Genomic DNA, 21,321 nt, shown 5'->3' with positions numbered 1-21,321 from the left:
GTTCCACTAGAGATAATAAATGTTGTCATTAGGCAATGTACTGAATTCCAGGTTGGACTGAGTTTGTGCAGTAAGTGTATCTTAATGCCCTTCAGATGTAAAAAAAAAATTAAGGTTGAGAGTGTGGTGCTTGGTTGTGTGATCTTACTAAGTGTTTCTCAGGTGCATGCAAGAAGAGTGAAATATAGCACTTCTATAAAGACAAACAAATAGCACTGGAGTGCTACTAGCAGCACTTTTTGCATTTGCATTTGAGCTGGAGGTCACTACTTGTGGGAAAATGAGAGTGATAGAGTTTTATCGGAGGCAGAGAGGGGGAGAGGAGAGGACTATGTTAAGGGTGGGGATTTTTGTTTTTGGGTGGTGTCAAAGAACTTTGCAAAAACCACAGTACTGTTTTGATAAAGAACCTAAAGTACGTGGGAGTTGGGGAAAGGGGAAGATAAATAGAGAAGGAGGTAGAGACGGCGAGTTTAAGGAAGGCTGCTGGGAGGAGAGAGTGCATATAACCACCCACCTAAGGAGCTGTCAGACTGGTGGTCAAAAAGCAGACTCTCTCAGAAACAAGCAGAGACAAAAGTGAAAGAGAGTGTGTAGGAGATCCCAGGACGAAAGGAGAGTTTGACTCAGACAGAGCACAGCGTGACAGAACAGTTACAACACCAGGATACAAAGCAGGGATAGGTACAGCTTCAGGACCAGACGAGTGAATGGATACCTTATGCAGTCTAAGTGGACTTGACCCTCTATGGGTGAGCAAACGTCTTTTGTGACTTTAAATCTTGAATATTATTCAAGATTTTTCATATATATATATATATATATATATATATATAGAGAGAGAGAGAGAGAGAGAGAGAGACTAATATAATATATCTGTACAGTTCATTTATATTGTATATGCTACATTTATACCTGTAAGAGCTTATTATAATTATAAATAATATTTCTATTAAGAGAGTGAGTGAAGTGAGTGACTGAGTGAAAGTATTTACTGAAAATATTTCAGAAACATTAAAGAATTGCAAGAACCTGTGAACCAGAATATATGTGTTTTTTTGCTGTTCTTACATTTTATGACTTTTCATTTAAAGTTGGAATATTAAATAAATGTGTCACATCAAGTTAAGATGATGCACTGTGATCAAAGTTTGGAATGTGATATATTTTACAGAACATAACAATTTAATACTCTGATTTTACAAGCTTCTTTTAGTTGTCAGAATTCATGGCAGGTCTGTTCATTCATTTACACCGATTTAGTCCAATCGCAAGACTTAATTGAAACTCAGTTGTTTCTCACCCAGTAACAGAAAAGATAAGAGAAAGTCGGTGATGAGCTTGGCGAAGATAAACAATAAGAAGCAAAAATTGACCAATATGGTAAACCAAGCTCAAAATGTTCAAAATTATAACCTTATTTGATATGTTCTGGAACATTCAAGACATATCTGGTTTCTGTGTGGACTGGATTTGGATCAAGAAAACGTTGATCCACGGAAAGTATCAAGACTGTCAATTATAATATAACTGGTTGAAAAGTTAAGCACACCCTCTCCTTCATCTTCAGGACTGGAACCAGACATGGTACACGCATAACCCTGAACTGAGCAACTGCTTCCAAAACACAGTCCTGGTGTGGGCTCCGTGCATCTACCTGTGGGTTCTCTCTCCGTTCTACTGCCTTCATCTGTACTGCCACGGCCGAGGTCCGCTGCCCCTCTCTTCACTCTGCAGTGCCAAGCTGGTGAGACAGACCGCTAAGACCCGTTAATGTTATACAAGCCTGTCTTCAAGCCTGTTTCAAATGTACCAGCTATGTGGGCTATAAAACTCAAACCACAGTGTTAAAGGAAAGTGAACGTGGTGGTCTGGGTAGACTGAGGGGTCGAGTTCACGCTCTAGTAACCAAGGAAGATAGTAAAAGAGAGAGTGATGTGTGTAACCACAATTTGTGGTGTGAGTGCGGTTGGCACTCGGGTAAGCTGATGTCACTTTTCACTCTTCCGCTCTAAAAATCTTTTGTTTGAAACAGTTGCCCCTCCATTTGTTCAGAGTCACACAGATTCCTATCCAGTTTTATCATAATGTAAATCGCACCTCTTCTCTACAGTCACTGACCACCGGAGCTTCCGGGAGAGTGACTCAGTTCTCACCCTGATATGAATTGTATTCCTCTTTGCTCTTTTACAGTTGCTGGGATTCTTCTTGGCGTCCTTTGGTTTTGTGGAATTCTTCTACATCCTGTTGGAACGAAGACAGGAAATCCAGCAACACCTTGTCTTCTTGCTCAGTCCTGTCATACGCAGTCTCACCGTGGTAATGTAACCCTAGGTTCTATAGAAATATGAAGAAGTACAGGCAGAAGCCAACATAAACTGTTTAATAATGAAAAATGAGCCCCAATCTGTTGTTGAATGAATTTCAAATGAATTTCAGGAACAGTACAATTTTTGCTACGATTTATTATAAAATTGCTGCCCAAGCTTAAGGTGTGGTTAAATTTGCATTTGAATATTCAGCAAATTGTTGCAGGAAAATCATTTCAATATGAATAAGAATCCAGACAATCAAGAATTTCGCATGAGTTTGAATGTTCACCCCATGCAAATTTTGCTGCGAGTTGGTGGTCACTGATGCAAAAAACTACTTTCAATCCAAGTCAGATGGTGGGTGGTATTTTAGTATGCAAATTTATTCAAAGAATATAAGAAGTTCAAGGTATTCAAGTGAGCCCGATGTAAAAGATAAAGTAAAGATGAGAAACCCAAGTTCAGTTAGGTAGAGAGTAGAGAGACTACTTGGTTTAAAGTGACTTTATCACTTTCGCTTTTCAACTTTTTGCCTGCAAAATTTCACTGATACACTTTTAAAATTGAATATGTTGTCCAGTATTGCTTAAAAGACAAGTTTAGACCAAAATGAATGTCGTCTAATCTAGACTGGTTTGCAGTGTTTTAGTATAGCGGGTTGACCAGTAGTCATGTAAATCTTAGCTAGTGAAGTCGGTTGATTAGTGTTGTTTTACTTTTAGTGCTGGTTGAGCAAGGAAATCTGCTAGTTAAAAAAGGAGATAATGTACGTACATCCAAATTAAGATAAAATGTCAGAGATTTCAGCAAATTAAGGAGGCAGAACCTTCTAAAGTTCTAGAGGATCTTCATCAAGTAGAATTGTGGGAATTCAGCAACTATTACTTTGTGATAGTTATGAAGCCTAGTGGGAACACTAGCATCCCATATTGAGCCTTAAAGATGTATGCATGGGGCCACACGCACAAGTGTACATTAGAGATTTAAGCTTCATTCATTCCCCTCCTACAAGCCTTCCTTCCCATAATTCATTTTTCAACACACCTGCTTATGTCTGAAAAATGGCTCCTAAACCCTTACACAGCAGGAGCTGTTCACATCTAATAGAGTGTGACACTCTGAGGTGAACTAGGTTAGGGACACACCTACACACTGCCTAATGAACATAATCTCATCATCGTTTTCTGTCCGCATGTTCCATTTGCATCCTGCAGAGTCGGGCTCCAGACCAGACTCATGACCCATCTGTGGTCTCCTCAGACACCTAAGTCAACACTGGCTAATGCCAAAGAAAAAAAAAAAACACTCAAAGAGTTAAACAGTGCGATCTTGTCCTCAAAAGCCCTCTTTCTTCACAACTGATAGTGATCTTAATTGGTCACCGAGTGAAATAATGCATTGTCATAGCTTCGTGGAGTGCTGGAATGTAGGTATCCAAACCTCAAACTATTTTGGAGATTTTATTAAGTAGGTGCATAAATATTGCTTTTAAATTATGAAAATATAGCTTTTTTGCCTTGTGCAAGCTTCTATACCACATATTAGTTTCTTGTGTAATATTTTGGCTTATGTAATGAACAGTTAAGAAAGCAACAGCCACTACTCTACTTAACCTAGAAGGAGAATTTGGAATGTACGAATTGGGCCCCCAACTGCAATTTATTTGCACATGCTGTCTGGATTGTTGTAGCACCTGATTCACTGAAAGAACACCAAATTTGCCCAGATTCTCTTCGTTCGGGTTAGCCTAGAATACTAGTTTCTGGAAAATGAAGCAAACTTCTGCAGTGTGGCATTCTTTCCTGGGACTGTAGGTCCACCATGGCTCTTTAAAAATACTTTTCATCATTTGATCATTATTTTTACTTTAATTTGACATTTAACTGTTCTTAAACCTGTGAAAAGGATATGGAGATATATAACCACTACACATCCCCAAAATCATACATTTTTACATTTGGCACCCCAAACTGAGTTTTTGAGTTTTTGGTTTATGTCGTTGTTTGGAGCTGAAGTCTGCTGTAATGCTTGGCTACTTTTTTTTTTTTTTTTACCCACCATAAGCTACTGCCGGTTTCACTGCATGCTGTCATTTATGCCGCAGGAAGCAGATCTGTCTCTGTCTTCTATAGCTCTTTACTCTCCAGTATAATTACAAGCTTTAGCTTCCTCCCACTGTCCAGAGGAGAAGTCATGGCTTATTCTCGTAAGACACTAAACACAAAATCAACAATGCAGATGTTACATGTGGTTTACGTGTACTGTTTCCAGGTAGTGCAAAAACCTCCGCAGGCGTGTTCCATTAGGACACGATTAAGAGTTCCTTTTAAAGGTTTCACCTAATTTATCTGAGGTTATATGGCTTTGGTATGGTTTTGAGGAGGCGTATTTGTGCCCAGTCCTGATCTTTCATCTGTACCACACCAGGAGGCAGCTTTTTACGTAATCAAATGATGTTGTGCACTACCTAGGAGACACAGCAACAACTGAACATCACACAGGATTGGGATCGGCGAGAACCACTGGTTGACAGTCTGGTTTTGAGAAATGGAGGATGTCAAATTATTTTTGGATAAAGAAAAGTTGCAGTAATTATGAGAAATGTGGGATCAACACAGGCCACGCTTTACATGTGTTGTTTTATTAGAGGAGACAGCTGTGGTGGTAGACAGGGAAATCCCAATAGAACCTGGACAAAATTGCTGAAACAAAACTAATTTAATTATGGATTATACAAAAGCATTGCACAATTTTAAAAGTAAAGTCCATATCCACTTAAATTCAGTTCTCAGATGCTCCATGTTTTATCTATATACATTGCAATATTTTTTTCATAGCTTATTTCTTGGTTGGGTATTTGTTTGAAAGGATTAAGTTTTGCTTTCTGCTCTTTCTTCTCTCTAAAGGTCATGGCCTCCATAGTTGTAATTTAAATCTATTATGTAATTGAATCTATTTAAAGACTTTCACAATGAGTTAGATTGAAAGGTGAAATGTGTAATTTCAAAAAGGATGAAGTAATGAATTTTCCCGGAAAACTTTCCTAGTTTTTTCATTGGTCGGCCAAACAGACAACTTACGCCAGTGGTCACTCAAACAGAACCACAGTGTTTACAGTTTTTGGGGTGGAGCCTACAAATGGATTAAGCTGGAAAAAAGAGAAAGTATTTTAGAATTGAAAAAATTACATGCTTCACCTTTAAAGTAAACTTGCATCATTGAGGAAGAGGGCATGTAATTAGGCTTCTTTTTGAAGTTATCACTTGTTTTATACAGGCTGTAATTTAAGCAGATGAGAACAATGTTATTAACAGCTGTGTGTTTGACAGGTGTTAGCCGTGTGCCTGATTCATTGGGAGAGAGTGCGAGGATGCCGTTCCTCTGTTTTCCTGTTCTTCTTCTGGTTGTTGGGCGTGGTCTGTTCCCTGATTCCGCTTCATGCAAAGGTCCAGCTGGCTGCGGATCAGGTGAGAGAAATGACTACTGACACAGACCCCAAATCTGGGGATTTTCAGTTTCCCTGGACTAACCCTGCACATATGGTTGTATTAACATACAGACAAACACAGATGCACACATAGACATAGATGCATATCCACACATGCACAAGCAAACACATTGCAGCACACTCTCACAAACACACAGCAGCTCAGCATTCCAGCAGTTTCTACTTTTAGCGGTGTTGATTTTCTCCAGGTTTGGACTTGGTTTGTCACATTCATATCATGAGTTCATGTCCAAGTAGGTGTTAGTTTGAAACATAAGTCAGAAAGTGTCCTTTTACCCCTACTGGATCTTACAGCATCTGGAAGTATAGAATTATTTTATTTTTTTTATGTAAATTATGTGAACAACCCACTTAGGTTTAGCTAATTATTTTATTTAACTAAATAATTAAAATCAAATTCATTAAATATTTCAAAGTAAAAATGTATGTGGCAATAACCAGGCCAAATTACATGTTTCTAAGTGAATTTTTATGCCACACAGTCCTTTTCAGCCCAAGGACAATAACACCGCTAGCAAGAAAACAGGTTTACTAGTTTTAGAAACGAGACAGTTCTGACCCATATCATGGAAAACTGGGTCAAACATGAAGACAGATAAGCATATTTCTCACTGGCATGCTGACTTTATGCTGGAATAAGAATGGGAAGACATTTGACTGACCTACATTGTGACCACCGAAACCACTCTGGCCTTGTTTTTTATTTTGTGGTGTGGTTAAGAATAAAGCCTCTATCTTGGCAAGGGTCTCCACGGCCAAACGGATGTTTACTACAGATTTGTCTCAACATGGTTTGTGCTCCAATAGTGAAGCCAGGACGCTATATCTAGGACACCAGAAAGATAAACATAGCATCTACTATATGTGGAGAAATGCATGAGCAGCATATGAACAGCACATGTGAAGCTTTTGTAAATATAGCTACTTTTGGCCCCTCACCAGCAAATAGTGGCCGGAGGCTTGTACAGCAGCAATCTATGAGTTTCCAGATTGTAGCGTGACTTGAGGCCTTTTATGACTCTTTTCATACGTAATTAATTTAAATAAAGCAGGCCATTAAAGAGTTTGGTTTTCACCATGATTTGCCTTAACTGTTCAAAATAAGCTTTACTGTGTTGTTAATGCTCGTGCACACCCATGTCTTCTGACATTAGGCAAATAAGAAGGGACTCTGCACGATTTCTTACAGCATAAACAACACATCATATTTTTTTTACATGAATCCTTACATCACTGAAATGTAAACAGTTTTGAGGGAGTTCTAGCTTGACATTTTGAAATGTCTTCAGTAAACAATCCCTTAAAGGTTTATTAGGAGATGTAGTCAACACATCAACAAGGTGTGTTCCAGAGAGTTCCATAAGAACAGAATGTTCAGCATGTAAACAGTCTGTTGGGAAGTCTGCGGATCAGGACTGTAATAACATCTCAGTACATTACGGGAAATCCCTGGTTGTGGTACTCGTTTAAAATAAAAAAAGTCTGCCTGCGCTCTGTTTTTCTGTAATCTGTATGCGATCTGCTGATTTTGGTGTTTCTCCTTTCCAGGGTCTCTCTCCGGATATTGTGCGGTATTTGGCCTTTTTCTCATACTTTGCCCTGCAGTTGGCGCAACTCTTCCTCAGCTGTTTTGCAGACCGGGCACCCTCAGGCAAAGCCATCCTCAAGGTACGAACAGAGCAAACTCTTCATCAGCTAAAATAATCCATCACAAACAATCCTGTGGTGAATTTCTGTTGTTTACTAGTTTCCTTATGTAATATAGAACCCAACCCCACCATTTTGAAGTGAATTATGGTAACGGTGGTAGGATATGCAACTACTATCTCCCACAAGTATGCAGCACTTAGATATTAGCTATTGGATAAAAAAGATGTTTTTCGGCAGTCAGTTTGACTCATCAACATGGACACTCTGTGGTCCTCCTTCCCGGATAATGATATATCCTTTTTTTAAACTAAATTATTGACTCATTCTGCCCACTGCTTGGTTGTTATGTATGCAAATTAAACATAGAGCAGAGCAATACAGAACATAATCTCCAGACATTTCACGAGATAGTGGTCCATCGGACTGTTCTCCTCCAGAGAAAAACAAGGAAACAAGCTCAGAGAGGAATTAGTGTGTTTGTGATGAGGTTCTAGCCACAGACGTCGGTGCCACACCCCTTGATCCCCTTCTGGCTCAGTCACTTCCTGTGTAGGGTTATTCACAGCATCCTGAAGAGTGAGACCTCCAGTGAGGAGGCGGGAGAGGGAGTGAGTGTTTGGGTGGATGGTTGTATGGGCAAGAGGGCAGCACTGAGGTCAGCAGTGGGTGGAAGTGTGTTACAGTGGCACATAAGGCATGCACACACACAGATAGAGGTCTACCACTCTTACTCCCAGACACTTTCACACTGTTCCTCTCTCTGTTTACTCTGAGTTCACTGTTGCCAAATATAATTTCGAACCACTCCTTTCTCCATCCAAGAAAGCAAAACTGTGAAACTCTTCTTTCTAAAACTGACTGTTTACAGTTAAACACCTGGTAATTTATGCGTATAATGTTACAACTGTTTTCAACAATTCTTATTGTAGTTGATGATGAAATTGTACCTCTATTATATTTTAATTAACATGTTTGGTTTGGTTATTCCAATGAAGGCACTGCTAGACATCAGTAGTGGACAATGCATTTTAATGTTAATGGTACCATTAAAATCATTTAAGTGGGCAAAGTCAATAAATTCTAGCCAAATAACCATTAGAAGATGGGACCTATTTTTAGTTATATATTGTTTCAGAGTTTGTAAGAACATAGGCATTTTATTTTTTTAAACACTTATCCACATTCAGACATTTTGGCCATATAGTGTATCTGTAGCCAACTTGTTCTTGTTTTTTTCTCAGAATCCATGTCCTGTTCAAGATGCATCATTCTTGTCCAAGATCCTCTTCTGGTGGTTCAGCGGGTAAGGAATTAAATGGTTCTGAATACCATTTCTAATTCTAACTCTTTGAAATACTTGTTGAAGGTAATGCAGTTTGGGTTGTGTATGCTTCCAGGTTACTTTTCAAGGGATATCGTTCTCCTCTGCAAGCAGAAGATCTGTGGAGTCTGAGGGAAGAGGATACATCTGAGAAAATAATATCTGACCTGGAAGAGGAATGGACAGCAGAGCGCACCAAGTTACAGCAGTAAGTTTCATTGAAATAACAGACAAGTTTTTCCAACACGTGACATTTTCAAGCACATGCACATTTATATTGTTTGTCTATGTTGCTGTGGATCCTCATGCTGCTTTGATCAATGCAATCCCATTTCCATCTGAAAAATGCCCACAAAAGAGCTGAGACATGAGGATTGTGTCAACTGGTTGGCTTGTTAACACTTTTCTGTTTTAAACATACAGTGTTTTCAAGTACTCTGAAATCCTCTTTGTCATAGGTCCCATGCAGTTTAAAATTTGTGGAAACTTGCGTTGTGGCACAGGATGTTTTAATGTCATTCTGTTTTCAATTACAACTTACAAAGAGGTATTAAAAAGCTTACCAACTGCACTTAAGCTTTAGCACCAATTCCTTATGCACATGTCCATTTGCCTCTTCTCCATCTACAGGCAGGAGAACCCACTAAACACCAGTATTGCCTTGGAATCTCGACTACCAGAGCAGGCCCAGTTTCTCAGGAAGATTCAGAAGGAGCAGAGTTCAGGATTCTGTCTCTTACGGACACTTGCGCGCAGCTTCGGACCCTACTTCCTAACAGGGACGCTGTGCCTCATTGTCCACGACGCCTTCATGTTTTCAGTTCCACAGGTTCTAAGGTGAGAAAGTCAAAGCAGATTTAATGAGTCATCTTGGCCCATTCTTTTAGTATATCTAGGATAAGTTAGGCTTTGGGTTGTGTTTATGAGAAGTTCTGCCTTCAAATAAACACAGATGGCCCTCTGTACTTTTAGAGACAGCTTGCTAGGTTATCAAAATATTTTTAGAAGAGACATCTTACGGTTCACAATATCTTTGGATGAAAACAGGAAGTGGCGGTGTGCAGCAGGTGCTTGAGTCAGAGACGCCATACCAGCCAGACAGAGATCATGCTGTTTATGCCCACAGAGAAGCAATTATGGCTTCAAGTCTGAAAGCTTTAGAGAGCGAGAGATGACCACAGCATTCTGTCCGCCGTAGACGCGTTAGCTTCAGGGAGGGTAGAGGAACACTGGCGGGGTTGTGGTTACTACAGGCAAGCAGCCAGCTAAATGTGAGGTTCAGTCAGCTCCCAGCGAACAGGGAGATCCAAACTGTAGCAACTACATGTATTGTACTGGGATCCACTGTCAAAAAAGGTGGACTTTGGTGGGAACTGTGGAAACATTCAAGGTCTCCTTTTCCCTTCAGTGTAACCGACGTGGATTTTGTAGCTTTTGGTTAGCATTCAGAAAAACATTTTTCCAGTTGAACATGCTACCTCTTGTTAGGCTCAACAAATCCACCATTCTTCATTTTCAAAACATTTTCAAAGAAAGCTGTGGGTTTAGCGCTACTGTTAACCTTGAGCCTAACCACAATGGTTGGATGCGGTCTGTTACAGAGGAATCAAGCCAAATGCTTAGTTACATCAGAAATCAGCAAATTTCTTTGTACAATATAGTGCCTTTATTCAAACCCTTTTCTCTCATTTTTTTTTAAGTCTGTTGTTAGGCTTTATGAAGGATGAGGATGCTCCGCTGTGGAAGGGCTATTTCTTTGCCACTCTAATGTTCCTCCTGTCCTGCCTGCAGTCCATCTTCAACCACCAGTACACATATACCTGCTTTACTGTGGGCATGAGGGTTAAAACAGCTGTCATGGGCCTGGTCTACAGAAAGGTGGGGCATCTCACCTGCACAAAAACCTTTTTAGAACATATGATTCCGTGATTAGTCTATGATTTCTGAGGGAGGGAAGTATGTACAGAAATGCTCCATGTCTTTTCCTAGAATCGTCTAAACTTCTTCAAAATGAGCTGAAACTACCCATGTTATGAACTAGTGAAAGTTCTGGCAACACAATGTTTAATTTTTTAATTCAGTTAAATACTTATCATTACAATTCAGCTTCCTGTAGGTCATGATCAGTTCAAGTAAATTCAAATGCCCTTGTTTTTAATCAGTCCTTTTCTCTTCTTTATTTTCTCAATTTTGTTTTTCCCCAGTCTCTTGTCGTGAACAGCGCAGCACGCAGAACATGCACAGTTGGGGAGATTGTCAATCTGGTCTCTGCTGATACCCAGAAGCTGATGGACTTTGTGGTGTATTTCAACGCAGTGTGGTTGGCACCCATTGAGGTCACACTCTGTCTCTTCTTTCTTTGGCAGGTGAGGGCACATATATTTGCTTATTTTTTTATTCCACTCCAGTAAACTATCTCCATTCCAGTAATATGAGTAAGACCTGAATTTCTTTCTAAGCATTTGGGGATACTGACTGAATAGCTGTTTTAACTTTCCAAGATAAATAGATGAGACATGTCTTGTTTGACTTTTTTCAGCATTTAGGACCATCTGCGCTTGCAGGCATTGCCACTGTGATCTTCATTTTCCCTCTGAACGGATTCATTGCAAGGAAGAGAAGCAAACTCCAGGTACTGTAATGTTTTAACTCATAAATGATTCATGTGTCTTTGAGGTCATGATATAAGAGGTTACTCTACAATAAAACATACTGCAAGTTCCATACCTCAAAAATCTTTTCTAAATATGTTGTATTGCGAGCTACGGTAGTCCCAAGTGTTTTATTCCTTGGAGGCAAGTACATTTATTTTAAATATTTGAATAATAACAACAAGATTCTCATTAGGGGAGATGAAAATGAGTTCCTTGTTTATCTCACCCACTAAAATTCTTTCTGAGCCATGAGACCGCAGAGGAGCCTGGTGAATGAGCGCTAAAAAAGACAGCGTGAAGGGTCCACAGCTGGTTTAGATTTAGCTGGATGGATTCAAGCTTCTTTTGTTCCTTTGAAGTTCCCCATGCTTCCTCCGTAGAAAAGTAACCACAATGCTTGCAAATGGCAATAAAACTTCAATTTTCTTTTTAGAAAACAACAGATATTTGGCATGCCACTGATTGAGTCAATCTCTCAGCTCCTAGCTATTGTGTTCTAGAATATCTTAACGTGCAGTTAGGAATTTATTGCCTTCTTCAATATCAATCATTCTGGTGTGAGGTCATCCTGCTGAAAAGACCTGCTCATACTGTTGTGATGCTGGTCGAATTGGTGAACCAGCATAACCATCCTGTTCATTAACATGGTTAAGATGGTTAATGGTTATGGTGGTTGACCAAGAAAGTTTTTTCTGGTTAAGTTAGTCAAGAAGGCTTGTAGGAACATTGTGATGATTAAAAACTTTCTGGTCATTTCATAGGAGATACAAATGAAGTACATGGATGGACGGGTCAAGTTAATGAATGAGATTCTGAATGGTATCAAGATTTTGAAGTTCTACGCATGGGAAAAGGCTTTTCTGGAGCAGGTCTTGGGATACAGAGAGAAGGAGCTTAAAACTCTGAAGAAATCACAGATCTTATACTCCGTGTCTATTGCCTCTTTCAACTCCTCATCATTCCTGGTGAGATTCTTAAGTAATGCTTCAGGACACACTTTTGGGAAAGAACTAAACCTAAATTCACTAGGTCAGGATTTATTTTATTGTATAATTTTTTTGACTGTGATTTCCATTCTTTGCCAGATTGCTTTTGCCATGTTTGGTGTCTATGTACTCATTGATGATAAGAATGTTCTGGATGCTCAGAAAATCTTTGTATCAATGGCTATCATCAACATACTGAAAACTCCACTAAGCCAACTTCCTTTCGCCATGAGCACAACCATGCAGGTGAGAATTACATAAACTCGAACACCATTATTTTCTGCCCTGATTATTTACTGATGGTGTCTGTATTAATTTTTTTTTGTTTGTTTTTTTGTAATCTTTAATTAAATGTAAGAATAAAATTATCATTGTTTTGCAGGCTCTCGTCTCTTTAAAGCGTCTGGGGAAGTTTCTTTGTCAAGATGAACTCAAACCAGACAATGTGACAAGGGAATCCTTTAAATCTGGTGAGAGATGACTTGTTATTATTGTGCAATAGATGAGTAAGGCTAAAAACAGACTGAATGTTTGTCTGTACCCTGTGAGACTTTTCCTCTTCCCTTCACTTCCGTCTGTCAGTAAAAATATGAGTGAGATGGAGATTAACAACAGTTTGATAATAGCTTCTAAATTTCACAGTTAGACGGTAGTGATGATTCACTTCCTTACGCTGGCAAAAACAATTAGAGATTGCCTGCATGTGAATACAGTGTAGCCTACTACATAATATATTATTGCATTTATTTATTTAATTTTACTTGTAGATCATTACAGACCTTGCACAAAAAATTGTTACAAAATAAACATGGCTACAGTATAACAGTATTATATTAAATATTATACACTTTGCAATCAAAGTTACATTTATATGGACTTGTTAGTCAGCATATTACTTTTATTTGACTTAAAAATATTTTGTATTATTTTATTATTTATTTTTTACAATGCAACATGTCTTCCTGTATTCAAGAGTTGTTGTTTTTTTTTACATAAAAATACATGTTGGTATAAAAAAATATTAAAGTACCACCAGTATATTGCCATGAACAACTCTCAAACATACATATTAGCAGTTATACAAAGAAATTTGATTGTGGGGACAGTGGTGGGCAGCATTCATCAAAGCTGTTCAAGATAGCTTGTGAAAACTGTTATTGTGAAGATTAAGCTAATTAGACTGTGTAATTAAAGCGAGTCTATAATTTCACAAGCTGCAGAAGAAATCTAGTTTCCCAGAAGCAATCTCTATAATTTCAACGGCACTTTTCTTAAGAACAGTATGTGTTTGTGTAGATGTCTGCATGTTATGGTAAGTGATTCAGGCATGATATTACATGATTTACTCTTGCTCTTTGATTGTTCCTCTTTGCTCGTCAGATGTGGATGGTGTAGTGTTTGAGAATGGAACCTTCAGCTGGTCTAAGGATGGCCCCCCGTGTCTAAAAAGGTATCATTATCCAGAAAGTTTCCACAAGACTCCTGAATACACAATCAGGCAATAAGTGTCCAAGTTGAAGCAACATCCCCCTCACTTACTCTGTGTGTTGGAGCAGGATCAGCGTTAAAGTTCCCTGTGGTTCACTGGTTGCTGTTGTCGGCCATGTTGGCAGTGGGAAATCCTCGCTGCTTTCTGCCATGCTTGGGGAGACTGAAAAAAGAAGCGGGACAGTCTCAGTCAAGGTACTTACATTAATCAACCATAACGCTCATTGTATATATTTTATGAAATCTGATTTTGAATGGCATGTTATGATTCTACAGAAAGTGCCCATAATGAGAGCCCTGTCTTTCAAAGTTGACTCGCATGTAATATATGTAATAAAGTATTATACAATTCATGAGGTACAACAGTCTGAACGCAGATTGAAAATCTAATTCATATTTGAAAATAAACAAAACTTTTTAGCAATTAAAAAAAAGTCTAGATTATATCATATTCTGCACTATTTCAAGGCCACTAATCAAATTTCAAAGAGCAAAATAGTTCATCTTTACAGTTGATTTTCTTCTTAGCATTTCTTGCTCCTGTCAATATAGGGCTCAATTGCCTACGTTCCCCAGCAAGCTTGGATCCAAAATGCCAGTCTGCAGGACAACATTCTTTTTGGACGAGAAAAAAAGGAAAGCTGGTATCAGCGGGTGTTGGAAGCCTGTGCCCTGCTGCCAGATCTGGACAATCTGCCTGCAGGAGACGCCACTGAGATTGGAGAGAAGGTGAGACCCAAAGTAGATGACTGAGCTCATATGAGCTAAACTTCCATGATTCAGATTCAACAGGATAAATAAGCATCAATGAGACCAATCACAATTGAGCATGGATCTTTATATAAATCTTGATATACATCTAAATAAATATAATTTTGCATTTTCTTTTGCCAGGGTTTAAATTTGTCTGGCGGACAGAAACAGAGGGTGAGCCTGGCACGTGCTGTTTACAGGAAAGCTGACGTGTACCTTCTTGATGACCCCCTGTCTGCGGTGGATGCACATGTTGGTCAGCACATCTTCAACAAAGTCATTGGACCCAGAGGCATACTGAGAGACAAGGTGACTACCACTGTAGTGTTTACCCTACAGATGGAATGGGGGGTAATTTTCTATCTCCTCAGCATTTCCAATTTCTTTTTTTCAAAGACACGGGTTTTGGTGACCCATGGAATGAGCTTCCTGCCTCAGGCCGATTTGATTCTTGTTCTGGTGGATGGGGAGATCAGTGAGCGAGGTTCCTATCAAGAACTTCTGAACCGGAATGGTGCTTTTGCTGATTTTATCCACACCTTTGCCAGCTCTGAAAGGAAAGAGTGCTTCTCGGAGGCTTCCCAGAGAGGTAATATTACTGTGGTGTGTGTTCAGGCATTTATACTATCTGAAAACATAGATATGCAGTTATTGTGGATGCTGGTGTCCCCACCAGGGAATCAAGTGTCACTAGCAAGTTCTTCTGGTATGCCCTGCTTTAATGAGTGTTAGACTATAAGCTATATTTTAGGACTATGAAAATTCATAGCGGTTCAAGCTGATCTTCTCAGAAGAGATATGTCAGATCCAAATGTTGTTTTAATGTGAAAAAACTATTATTGATCATTTTATGTTGAATCCATACATTTACAGGCTCCAAAAGACTGTCTGTAAGATTGAGTGTTACTGAATACATGCCATTTTCCAGGGATCTGTCCCAAGAGCAGCTTATCAGGTATGAGATTTTAAACTTGATTATTCAGTGATACTGAATATGACTTTAAATGATGCAGACAACAGGAAATGACCCTAATATTGTGGTACAAAATGACTGCAGTTAAAGCTGGGTGGCCAATATCAGTCTAATTCCAATGAGTGTTGCATTGAAAGTGTATAATTGATAACCATTTTGGTAATCATGATAATCTTGAACACAACATTATGAAACTGAACAGGAGATAAAATTGCAAGGAAACGATCAAGTTGGGTATTGGGATGTTCTTATGACATAAACCTGAAAATATCTTGAGCCATTTTAACCGCAGACCTCATGGATGATTGAACCTAAAGTGCAAAAATGCTAGTTCATTTCCAGATATATAGACTCTGCAGCACTTATTGCTGGTTAAGTTATTCACTAAATGGGAAGCATAAAGATTGATTCAAACTGTCTTTTAGTGGTGACACCAACAGTATTTCAATTGAGCCGCTGCCCGATTCTGATGAGGACCACATCCAAGAAGACCTGGGCAAACTGACTAAGGCTGATAAAGCACGAATTGGCAGAGTAAGAACATTTATCCTAAAACTTTAAGACATTTTCTTTATATTAACCACATACGTTTGGCTTATGATCTCAATTTTTCTTATGTCCCAATAGGTGAAACTTGAGATGTACATTGAATACTTCCACACTATTGGTTTGCCTTTGATAGTTTCCATTGTATTCCTGTATGCCTTCCAACAAGCAGCATCTCTGTCTTATAATTACTGGTTAAGCTTGTGGGCTGATCAGCCTGTCATCAACGGCACTCAATTAAACACAGATCTGAAACTGGGAGTCTATGGAGCTCTCGGCTTTGCTCAAGGTCAGCAGAGTTTTAGTGTTTTACCTCAACAGTTCAAGCTACGATTCAAATAAACTAAACGGTTTTGAATTTATTTTGTTTTAGGAATTGCCATATTTGGTACCACAGTGGCCATCTCATTAGGGTGCATCATCGCCTCCCGCCATCTCCACTTGGAACTTCTAAACAACGTGCTTCACTCCCCTATGTCGTTCTTTGAGACCACTCCCAGTGGCAACCTCTTCAATCGTTTTGCTAAAGAGATAGACGCCATAGACAATATGATCCCTGATGGGCTGAAAATGATGCTAGGTTACTTCTTCAAACTGATGGAAGTCTGCATCATCGTGTTGATGGCCACTCCTTTTGCAGGCGTCATCATCCTTCCTATGGCATTCCTTTATGGCTTCATACAGGTATGCCTGAATCTGCATTTATGGGGTTAAAGAAAGAAGGCTAAATTGCTAGAACTGTCTAGAACCCATCTGCTGAGCCAACCATACCTGAATTCAGAAGCAATGGTTGAAATCATTACGGTTCTGACTATAATCTCTCTCTCACTCTTTTCAACCTTGAAGAGTTTCTATGTGGCCACATCCTGCCAGCTGCGGCGGCTGGAGTCAGTGAGTCGCTCTCCCATCTACACGCATTTAAACGAGACAGTACAGGGTGCCAGCGTCATCCGGGCGTTCAATGAGCAGTCCCGCTTCATCATGGGTGTCAATCACAAGGTGGATCACAACCAAACGGCTTACTTTCCCCGTTTTGTAGCCACGAGGTGAGACACTGCTCAAAATTCAGTTTTACAATCACAATAACAAACTATAAGCTTTCTTGCATTCAAAAACAACATGGTGGGTGCAATGGACTGGAACAGTCATTTAAAAAACTGCTGATGCAATTCAAGACATTGAAACTTTTTATGGCACCTTATACTCCTGTTTTGGGCATCCTGTATCATAGATATCGATTGCTTTATATTGATATTAACTTAGTTCTGGGATATCTTTTCATGCAGGTGGCTGGGTGTGAATTTGGAGTTTCTGGGTAATGGCATTGTCCTTGCTGCTTCTATTCTCTCTGTGATGTCAAAAGGAACCCTGAGCCCTGGGATGGTCGGTCTGGCCGTGTCTCATTCACTTCAGGTGTGAATCATTTCAAATGCCTCTATTCAGAATCCGACATTACTAATATAAATTTCACAAGAGCTACCAGATATATTTGCAGTCATGCAGTGTTCACCCTAAAACCAAAAAAAGTTTTTAACTCTTCCACAAGATCTCCTATGGTGTAGCTTTCACTTGTGGTCAGCTTTTTTTCAAATTAACATTCAGAGAAGAAAATGCGAACATTATTTATTTGTCTGTTTTAGACCAGACAAATCACATACCATCCTTATTAACTGTCATTTTTGTCTGCTGTTTTTTTAGGTGACGGGTTTCCTTAGCTGGATTGTAAGGTCATGGACAGATGTAGAGAACAACATTGTTTCAGTTGAGAGAGTGAAAGAATATGCAGACACTCCAAAAGAAGTGAGTGTGGCTGTATAGCATAATTTAAAATTCTATTCTATTTAATAATTAATTTTATCAACCTTTATTTCCAGTTGTAAATTTTTTTTTTCTTTGTTGGTCAGTAATAGCAAGTATTTTTACTGCCCATATTATTATTTACAGGCAGCTTGGAGCATAGAGGGAAGTTCTTTACCGCCATCTTGGCCTCAAAAAGGGACCATCGAATTTAAGGATTATGGCCTTCAGTACCGTAAAGGCCTGGAGTTGGCCCTGAAGGGCATCTCTGTTCACATCAAAGAGCGGGAGAAGGTACAAGTGAAGACTGTCTATTAATATTGCTGTGTGTTTTTATGGATGATATATACCATACCTCATTCCTCTTATAATAGTCCCGAGTAGCTCACCTAAAAATGTCAGCTGTTATTTGCAAAGATAAAGTAATACATTACAGGATAAAAGTGAAAGTCCAAAGTACACTGCTGTAATTATGCTTGACAAACATTTGGTGGGGTTGTGGTAATGCAAAGTGTTCTTGCATAATAGTCCCATAATTTCTTTGTCTGGAAGTCAAGCTATGTTGAAATGTTCCCACAGACTTACTCTCTGGTTCCTTATCCTTTCAGATTGGTATTGTGGGAAGAACCGGTGCTGGAAAATCATCTTTGGCTCTTGGAATTTTCCGGATCTTGGAAGCAGCAAAAGGACAGATCTACATCGATGGAATCAATATTGCAGAGATCGGGCTTCACGATCTAAGATCCCGCATCACCATCATTCCACAAGTGTGTACAACCGAGATCCTCCATGTGGAACCAAAATTACTTTATAATTTTCTTCTTGACGTCATGGGTTTTTCAAATTTTTATGAACTCCTCACAAATATGTTTTGCAATTTTAATATCTTTCCAGGACCCAGTGCTGTTTTCAGGATCTCTCCGCATGAACCTTGACCCCTTCGATGCCTATACTGACGAGGAAGTGTGGAATGCCTTGGAACTGGCTCACCTAAAACATTTTGTGTCTGAACTGCCAGATAAACTCAATCATGAGTGTTCAGAAGGAGGAGAAAATCTCAGGTGAGTGCTATTCTATCATCATTTTAAATAACTAAAAAGTGGTTTAAAGTCTATTTATTTCATGTTCACCAGTGGCCTGCAAATTGCAGCCATGAGATTTTAATCAGTAGAGACTTTGGATTAACAATGGTGAGTGGTTCTCTTCCTGCAGTCTTGGTCAGAGGCAGCTGGTGTGTCTAGCAAGAGCTCTTCTCAGAAAGACAAAAATTTTGGTGCTGGATGAGGCCACAGCTGCATTGGACCTGGAGACAGACACCCTGATCCAGTCTACCATCCGCAGCCAATTTGAGGACTGTGCTGTTCTTACCATCGCACACCGCCTCAACACCATTATGGATTACACAAAGTATGTTATTTTACAACGCCATTGAACAGTGGTTCCCAAATTGTTCTCAGTGGCATTCTCAAACATTGTTCAGTATGTTTGAGGGGCCCAAAACACCCATATCTACCGTTGTACCATTGTGTGGAATCCAGTCATTTCAATACAGAATTTCATATGAGGACAGATTATTAAAATATGCAGATAAGTTGGTCACACTATTATCTCTCAACTGTGCTTCATACATTGCTAAACTATTGACAAATGTGGCTGAACGTTTATTAATGTCACTGCAATATTAGGAGACTTATAAAAAATTTTGGAAAGTGATTTAGCTGCATACAAGTCGTTAAAGTCCTTCATTGATTTATGTGTGACTAAATTCTAATGAACTCTACTGCGTAATTTATGAAATTAAAGTTTTATCTGAAGGCCCAAATGAGATTATTATCTGCATTGTAATGATTTATTAAGACTATCGTGACCAAAAAGATAAATGTAGCGCTAGTATACATATTTTAGCGGACGTGGCTACAGTTTGGGAACCACGCTACTTGATCACACAGTCATTTGTTAATGTTTTAAACTTTACCTTATTTTTGTTTTCTTAGGGTGATTGTTATGGATAAAGGACATGTCGTCGAGATGGATTCGCCCAGTAACCTTATTGCAAAAAGAGGCCAGTTTTACTACATGTGCAGGGAAGCTGGGCTCTTGTAAGACTTTATTTGAACATCGACTGTCTTTTTGCGCCTCCTTGTGGCGAATGCAAAGAATCTGCAGACTCTACATTTCTCAGTGCAGAACACAGACAGCTGGTGCTTCACAAGGGAAAAACACCAGACACTTGAATCACACACTTCCCCACAAATGAAACTGGTTTGCTTGTTAAATTTGAAGATGAAAATATAAGTTTTTACTCAGGTTTACTCGCCATCTCCATGGGCAGAGTAACACTATGCAGCTCTTAGGAAGAATGAGAAAAAGGCCTTCCTGCCTGAAGATAAAGATCAGTGCCTCCTCCAAAGCTATTTGTAGGGTTACAGAACGATGTAGTTGATGGAAACCTGTAAATATGGCACCTATTTAAATACACAAAACAATTAAGGAGGAAAACGGTCTGTTCTGCCTGTGCCCTAGCATCCATGGAGAAAGAACATGAATGTGAATAGCTAACATGCTAATGTTGCACAGGTAAATAACAAATCAATGCAAAAAATTATTTAAGCTTTAATGGATTCTTAGTTCTCTTCATAGACAGTTATGTGAAGAATCACATAAGAGAGGACAATATGTTTACAAACATATTCCCACATATACTTGACCTAAAATTCCCTAGAAGTTTCAGACTCCCTTTCAGACACTAATTAAAGCTTTTACAAGAGGGTTTAGGGATAAAAACAGTACAGTTGGCCAAGTCGGTTGTGTTGATTATTCGTTTCAGCTAAAGTAAACAAATAAAATCTGTACATAATTAGTAATATTGAACGACTTCATTACTGCTGACCAAATAGTTATAACAGCAAGAAAATATTGTTTACCACCATTATGAAGGCAATATTTTTATTTAGCAGTTTCGCACTTCAGTGTAAGAAGTGTTTTGCAAGCATTTTGTTCTCTGTAACTGTTACTGTAGGTTTTTAGCAATGTATTTTAATCTTAAAAGTGGACATGAAAAAGACAGTGCATCTGGTCTTGTACAATACATGTGTGACATGTACATTATTCATGTGCCTTTGTGACACTCCAGATTTTATTTATATTTTATATTTAATCTTTATTGACACGTCATCTCATGTTTGTATGTTTATACATGTAATAACTGTGTATAAATAAACTTTTGACATCAAAGGATGTGTCATTGTGCTTCTGTAAGCTTTTCTACAGGCTCCATATTTGCTGACAAACTGAAAAACATGCTGTTAAACAACATAAAAAAAAACACTGTGG

The 21,321-nt window shown here is 38.9% G+C and overlaps 1 protein-coding gene across 1 annotated transcript; it reads left to right on the top strand.

Moving 5' to 3' along the window:
• The first annotated feature begins 483 nt into the window (after positions 1-483).
• Positions 484-21,308, top strand: abcc6a (ATP-binding cassette, sub-family C (CFTR/MRP), member 6a). The gene is made up of 31 exons (XM_052559281.1): positions 484-752; positions 1,571-1,747; positions 2,194-2,319; positions 5,642-5,779; positions 7,369-7,488; positions 8,712-8,773; positions 8,868-8,999; positions 9,422-9,628; positions 10,492-10,669; positions 10,996-11,157; positions 11,331-11,423; positions 12,207-12,410; positions 12,531-12,677; positions 12,814-12,901; positions 13,812-13,881; positions 13,988-14,114; positions 14,472-14,648; positions 14,814-14,981; positions 15,069-15,261; positions 15,546-15,627; positions 16,071-16,179; positions 16,273-16,480; positions 16,565-16,875; positions 17,038-17,237; positions 17,478-17,604; positions 17,890-17,991; positions 18,136-18,282; positions 18,597-18,755; positions 18,883-19,049; positions 19,201-19,395; positions 19,983-21,308. Exons 1-31 carry the CDS (start codon positions 711-713, stop codon positions 20,089-20,091), a joined length of 4,527 nt encoding a protein of 1,508 aa, XP_052415241.1. The 5' UTR covers positions 484-710; the 3' UTR covers positions 20,092-21,308.
• The last annotated feature ends 13 nt before the right edge of the window (positions 21,309-21,321 follow it).

Source organism: Carassius gibelio, chromosome B6 (genome assembly GCF_023724105.1).
Source record: "Carassius gibelio isolate Cgi1373 ecotype wild population from Czech Republic chromosome B6, carGib1.2-hapl.c, whole genome shotgun sequence".
In the NCBI taxonomy this organism is placed as follows: Eukaryota; Metazoa; Chordata; class Actinopteri; order Cypriniformes; family Cyprinidae; genus Carassius; species Carassius gibelio.
The sequence above is the reverse complement of the archived record's forward strand: the minus strand, read 5'-3'. Positions and strand labels throughout refer to the sequence as shown.

What these genes read in the sequence shown, in the direction of transcription:
- abcc6a (XM_052559281.1), top strand. Translation starts at nt 711, where the DNA reads ATGGATACCTTATGCAGTCTAAGTGGACTTGACCCTCTATGG. An exon ending in AAGGGAATCCTTTAAATCTG is followed by an intron (nt 12,902 to 13,811) that starts GTGAGAGATGAC and finishes TTTGCTCGTCAG; the next exon opens with ATGTGGATGGTGTAGTGTTT. An exon ending in GAAGGAGGAGAAAATCTCAG is followed by an intron (nt 19,050 to 19,200) that starts GTGAGTGCTATT and finishes CTCTTCCTGCAG; the next exon opens with TCTTGGTCAGAGGCAGCTGG.